Here is a 6,849-nt window from a genome sequence, read left to right as displayed (position 1 = left end):
GGAGGCTGAGGCAGGAGAATGGTGTGAACCTGGGAGGTGGAGCTTGCAGTGAGCCGAGATCACGCCACTGCACTCCAGCCTGGGTGACAGAGCGAGACCCCATCTCGAAAAAAAAAAAAAAGAAAAAGAATTAGTAACCCTGGAACTAAAATTATAATGACTGAACTTAAGAACTCATTAGATTAGGTTAACATTAGATTGGACATAGTTGAAGAGAAGATTAGTATACTGGAATTTAAGTCAGTAGAAAATATTCAGCCTGAAGCACAGGGAGAGAAGAGAATAGAAGATATAGGAAAGAAGCATAAGATGATGGGCATGGTGCTCATGCCTATAATCCCAGCACTTTGGGAGGCTGAGGTAGGAGGATTGCTTGAGCTCAGAAGTTAGAGACAACCCTGGCAACATAGTGAGACCTTGTCTCTACAAAAAATTAAAAAATTAGCTGGGTGTGGTGGTGTGCACCTGTAGTCTCAGCTGTTTGTGAGGCGGGAAGATTGCTTGAGCTGGGGAGGTTGAGGCTGCAGTGGACTGTGATCACACCATTGCACTCTGGTCAAGGAGACAGAACAAGACCCTGTCTCACCAAAAAAAAAAAAAAAAAAGAAAGAAATCAAACTTACGGAGGGGAGAAATAGAATAAAAAATACTTCATCAATCCAAAATGATATAAAATAGGAAACAGCAAATGGTAATATAAACTCAAAAGTATTGGCATTTAAATGACAATGGTTTGATGTACAAAAATAAGATTGTCAAATTGGATGTGAAAAAACAAAACCAACTGTATACTGCTTAGAAGAAATGTAGGGGCCAGGCATGGTGGCTCATGCCTATAATCCTAGCATTTTGGGAGGCCAAGGTGGTAGATTGCTTGAGCCCAGGAATTTGAGACCAGCCTGGGCAACATAGTGAGACCCCATCTCTACAACAAAAGAGAAAGAGAAAGAAAGAGAGAGGGAGGAAGAAAGGAAGTAAGGAAGGAGGGAGGGAGGGAGGGGAAAAGAAAAGAGAAGAGAAAAGTAAAGAAATAGAATATTTGTATGACCTTCGGGTAGGCAATTTTTTTTCCCCCAATGGGACACAAGAAATCAGATAAAGACCGGGCGCGGTGGCTTACACCTGTAATACCAGCACTTTGAGAGGCCGACGCGAGTGGATCACCTGAGGTTGGGAGTTTGAGACCACCCTGACTAACATGGAGAAATCTTCTCTCTACTAAAAATATAAAAAATTAGCCAGGCATGGTGGTGGGCGCCTGTAATCCCAGCTACTCGGGAGGCTGAGGCAGGAGAATCTCTTGAACCCAGGAGGCGGAGGTTTTGGTGAGCTGAGATCGCACCATTGCACTCCAGCCTGGGCAACAAGAGCGAAACTCCATCTCAAAAAAAAAAAAAAAAAAAATCAGATAAAAGTCAAGGAAAATACATATAAATTGGACTACAGTAAAATTGTGACTCTCTCTTCATCAGAAGATGCCATTGGCTGGGCACAGTGGCTTATGCCTATAATTCCACCTACTTAAGAGGCTGAGGCAGGGGAAGCTTCCTTGAGTCTAGGAGTTTTAGGTAGCATTGAGTGGGCTGTGATCATGCCACTGTATTCCAGCCTATGTGACAAAGCGAGATGGTTAAAAAGTGCCATTTGCAGTCAAAAGGCAAGGTACAGATTAGAAGATATTTACAGTGTTTATATGACAGAATATATAAATAACTTGTACAAATTGGTAAGAAAAAGACAATCAGAGACTGCAGCAAGTACTTCTCAAAAGATAATCAAATAGCGGCTGGGCATGGTGGCTCACACCCGTAATCCCAGCACTTTGGGAGGCTTAGGTGAGCGGATCACTTGAGGTCAGGAGTTCAAGATCAGCCTGGCCAACATGGTAAGACCCCGTCTCTACTAAAAATACAAAAAAAAATTAGCCGGGGGTATTGGTGCATGCCTGTAATCCCAGCTATCTGGGAAGCTGATGCAGGAGAATCACCTGTACCCTGGAGGCGGAGGTTGCAGTGAGTTGAGATCGTGCCACTGCACTCCAGCCTGGGCAACAGAGTGAGACTCTGTCTCTGAAAAAAAAAGGAAAAAAAATAAGTAGCCACTAAACGTGAAAAAGTACTTAACCTCATTAGTTATTATGAATATTCAAACTACAATTAAATATTAGTACAAATCCAGTAGAATAGTTATAACTATTAAGACTGACAACACCAATTGTTGGTGAGGATGTGGAGCAACAGAAACTCTCATACACTGCTGGTGGAAATGTAAGTTTATATAACTGGGAAACTATATGGCAGTATTTATTAAATCTCAACATATTCATACTCTTCATTCAGCAATTTCACTTTCAGGTATATTCCCAGTAGTAATATATATGCATACCAAAAGACATTTCGAAGAATCTTTATAACTGTACTATTTGTAAAAGCCAAAACCTAGTATTAACCTAAATGTCCATCAACAGTAGAATGGATAAATTCTGGTATATGTGCTTAATGGAATACTATGCAGCAGTGAGAGTAAATGACCTAGTACTATACTCAGCAACATAGATGAATCTCACAAAGAGCACAGGAAGCCAGATACAAAAGGGTACTTCTACGTGATTTATAAATAGAATTTATATTTGTAAATTATAAAGTTCAGAGACTGGCAGAACTCATCAGTGGTGATACGAATTAGGATAATGGCTGCATTTTGGTTGTGGGGAGTGATTGGAAGGAAGCCCAAAGGGGACTTCTGGAGGTGTGGTGTTTTTCTTGGTTTGGGTGGTTATAAATGTGTGTTCACTTTGTGAAACCTTAGTGAACTGTACATACAGGATTTAAGCATTTTTCTCTGTTAATGTTGTATTTCAATGAAAAGTTTACCTGAAAATTAAGCCAGCATATGACAGTCTCCCTTTCCCTTCACTCAAAACAAGTGACTGAGTATGTTTTAGGTAATCACAATAATTATTAGGAAATTTGAAATGTTAAGTGCTTTAAAATATCGTTTTATTTAAAAAAGTTTTCTTTAGAGATGGGGTCTCGCTGTGTCACCCAGGCTGGGGTGCAGTGATTTGATAATAGCTCACTGCAGCTTCCAACTCCTGGGCTCAAGCAGTCTCCTACCTTGGCCTCTCAAATTGCTGGGATTATAGGTGTGAGCCACCATGCCCAGCCTTAAAAAGATATTAGTAAGCAAGATCAAATGTGGTAAGTGGAGGAAATATTTGTATGAGTGAATTTTGGTATTTTACCTGAGATTTTAAAAAATTAATTATAAATAAAACTTAGCCACAGTTATTATTCTCTATTATAAAAGTAGCTTTAACTTTGTGAATTTTACTAATATAAAATGTAAGCTCTGAGCTGTATTAAATTTTTTCAATGAAAACTTGTATTTTAAAGACTATGTCATAAATATTCTTTGACCTCACAGGCCAACTGTGCAGGAAGATGGAGGGGATGTAATCTACAAAGGCTTTGAAGATGGCATCGTACAGCTGAAACTCCAGGGTTCTTGTACTAGCTGTCCTAGTTCAATCATTACTCTGAAAAATGGAATTCAGAACATGCTGCAGTTTTATATTCCAGAGGTAGAAGGCGTAGAACAGGTATGCCAATATTATATGACAGGTCTAGATTTTTTTTTCATTTTTTTCTTTTTCTTTGTAGATACAAAGGCTGGAAATAGATGTTAAGGCAAGTATTTGAAAAGAAATTCATGACCTAGCTTTTTCTTCAAGGTTTAGATTTTTGTGTTGCAATTTTTATCAGACTTGAAGTCTCTTATTTTAGAAGTAACTTTAGGCCGGGCACAGTGGCTCACACCTGTAATCCCAGCACTTTGGGAGGCTCAGGTGGGCGGATCACCTGAGGTAGGGAGTTCCAGACCAGCCTGACCAACGTGGAGAAAACCCTTTCTCTACTAAAAGTACAAAATAAGCTGGGCGTGGTGGTGCATGCCTGTAATCCCAGCTACTCGGGAGGCTGAGGCAGGAGAATTTCTTGAACCCTGGAGGCAGAGGTTGTGGTGAGTCAAGATCACGCCATTGCACTCCAGCCTGGGCAACAAGAGCAAAACTCCATCTCAAAAAAAAAAAAGAAAAGAAAAAGAAGTAACTTTAGTGTTATGAGAACCTACTATGTGCCAGGCATTTTGCTCATTTCATCTTCTGGTAACGCCGTGCATTAAGTCATTCCCATTTTGCACACAAGGCCACAGAGACTCAGAGGGCATATTGCTGCCCTGATTGCACAAAAATTATGAAAAAGGTTTAACATGTAACACAGTGTTTTATAGATGAGATTTAGAAATCTTTAGTGGAAGAACTCTACTACATCATATTTACCTTTTTTTTTTTTTTTTTTTGGTAGAGACAGTTTTACTATGTTGCCCAAGCTGGTCTTGAATTCCTGGCCTCAGGTGATCCTCCCAAAATGCTGGGATTAAGGATTAACACAACTGGCCTAATCTACGTATTCTTAAATATGCAAGCAAGAAGCCTATTAGAAATCATAGTTTGTCATTATACTGAATAGAATTCTAAAGCTTTATGTATAGCACAATATCAACATTTTTTTTTGTTTTTGCCAACATACCTAAGGAGTATAACACAGCACCTTGTCATCAGTAATAATGACTCTTAATACTGCAGTGATTCTCAACCAAAAAGCATGGCCTTATGGAGAGAGATTATCAAGGAGTGAAGGGATGTGTAGAAATTAGAAATTTCCAACCCACAGAATTTCAGGTAATTCATTCTTTTTTTTTTTTTTTTTTGGGACAGAATCTTGTTCTGTTGCCCAGGCTGGAGTGCAGTGACATGCTATCTCGGCTCACTGCAACCTCCACCTCCCAGGTTGAAGCAGTTCCCGTCCCTCAGCCTCATGAGTAGCTGGGATTACAGGCACATGCCACCATTTTTTGTATTTTGTATTTTAGTAGAGATGGGATTTTACCGTGTTGCCCAGGCTGGTTTTGAACTCCTGAGCTCAGGCAATTTGCCCGCCTCAGCCTCCCAGAGTGCTAGGATTACAGGCATGAGCCACCACGCCTGACCACCTCAGGTAATTCTGTGCCCTTAAGGGCTCCATTGGGAATCACTCATCCTTGGGTAGTATTAAAATTCATCTGTTCCACAGTGAGCAGGTCTATATAGACCTATCCCCAAAGTCTTAGGGAGCTGATGAGAGGCTGAAGAAAGAGGCTGACAAATCCAGTTGGTCAGAAGGAAACATTTAATAGGGATTGAAGAACAGAAGCCATTTATCGGGCAGCTGCAAGATGATGGATCCCTGCATTGTTACCCCCTAGACTCAGGGCTTATATAGCCTAGGAGGAATGGGTACACATGCTTCAGAAGATATGTGTAGGACAATTGAAGTCAGCCCTTCTGGAAAAGGCACGAATGCTATTTGACTAATAGCCTATAATTTGCTTAAAGGCAAGATTTATGCTAAGTATGTGTTGTTTAGGATAACATCAAGGTTATTTTTACCTAAAGGCAGAATTAAGTAGAAATCTCAGAGGCATTCCTAGAACTGAGGTTAGTCAATGTGGCAGATTAGCATCCAAGATGGAGTTGCTTTAGCCTCCACACCATCGTTTTGGTCCAGTACATGCCATCTCCTCTTTGAAGTTTTTATCAATCCCCCACTTGGAATTAAGCTCTTTTTGACAGGTCCAAAGCTTGTGTTTTGGCTTTATATTTATGTGACTTTCTATATCTGTTTTAGCTTTATGTTTACGTGGAAGCTCCCTAAGAGACCTGAAATCATATCCAAGTCTTTGTATTCCTCTGCAACAACTAGCTGTGTGCCTTACAAATGTCCTATACATGTTTTGTATTATTTGGGAATATTATTCCAGATTAAGGAATAATTCTGCCTAAAATATGAGTTGGTTGACAAAATTTTTTGGATTGGGTATTGTTGAAATTGGTTGTAAAATATTAATTTCTTGCAAATAGATACCAATTCTTACTCAACCGAAAAGATATCCTATGAAAGAATTCTTTTTCTATTGATTGTCTCAGATCAGAGCCAGAATCTAGATTTTTTTTTTTTTTTTTTGAGACGTAGTTTCACTCTTGTTGCCCAGGTTGGAGTACAATGGCGTGATCTTGGCTCACTGCAGCCTCCACCTCCTGAGTTCAAATGATTCTCCTGCCTTAGCCTCCCCCGTAGCTGGAATTACAGGCACGCGGCACCATGCCCGGCTAATTTTCGTATTTTTAGTAGCAACAGGGGTTTCCCCATGTTGACCAGGCTGGTCTTGAAGTCTTGACCTCAGGTGATGCGCCCACCTCAGCCTCCCAAAGTGCTGGGATTACAGGCGTGAACCACCATGCCTGGCCTAGATTTTTTTTTTTAAAGCCTTATTTTGTTCCATTATCATCTATATGCCTTAAAAAATTACATTAGTTGATACTTTGGTGGATTGACTGAGAAACATTTTTATTCATTTGTCCAGGGTGGGGTGATGAATTGGCCTTCAGATTAGAAACTTGAATTGGCATCTAATTGTAGTAGGTGTGGCAAGGAGGAAAAAGCATTCTTAGGTTTATGTAACTTTTTCCTTCTCCAATGGAGTTAGTCTGTTATCTTAGTAATACATTAACTCATGGAAAGATAATAATTATTGTAACATTTTCCTGAGGTTTAAAATGACCTTTTATCTGAGTAAGACTAAAATAATTAGTTTCTAATATGGTGGACTTTTTGTTTTGTTTTGTTTTTTACTTTCCTTGGGGATTAATTTTAATAAAAATAAATACTTTTATAATAACAGTTTGGTATAGCTTCACAGAATATATTTAAGTAAATAAGATGGTTTTGAAAAAAAGAAAAAGTCAATTAC

General features: G+C 39.5%; 1 protein-coding gene across 6 annotated transcripts in view; it reads left to right on the top strand.

Moving 5' to 3' along the window:
• The window catches only part of NFU1 (NFU1 iron-sulfur cluster scaffold), a 52,426-nt gene that overhangs the window by 44,695 nt on the left and 882 nt on the right, over positions 1-6,849 (top strand). For 5 of the 6 annotated variants that reach the window (XM_011985009.1, XM_011985006.1, XM_011985010.1 and 2 more), the window contains one exon: positions 3,427-3,601. In XM_011985009.1, the coding sequence (XP_011840399.1) occupies positions 3,427-3,601 (175 nt within the window). Of the gene's footprint in view, positions 1-3,426; positions 3,602-4,932; positions 5,084-6,849 lie in introns of those variants that run through there. The other variant, XM_011985007.1, reaches the window with a different exon arrangement.

The sequence above is a fragment of the Mandrillus leucophaeus genome, unplaced genomic scaffold, assembly GCF_000951045.1.
Source record: "Mandrillus leucophaeus isolate KB7577 unplaced genomic scaffold, Mleu.le_1.0 Scaffold279, whole genome shotgun sequence".
NCBI lineage: Eukaryota > Metazoa > Chordata > Mammalia > Primates > Cercopithecidae > Mandrillus > Mandrillus leucophaeus.
Note: the sequence above shows the minus strand (reverse complement) of the source record. Positions and strands in the feature narration are given on the sequence as shown.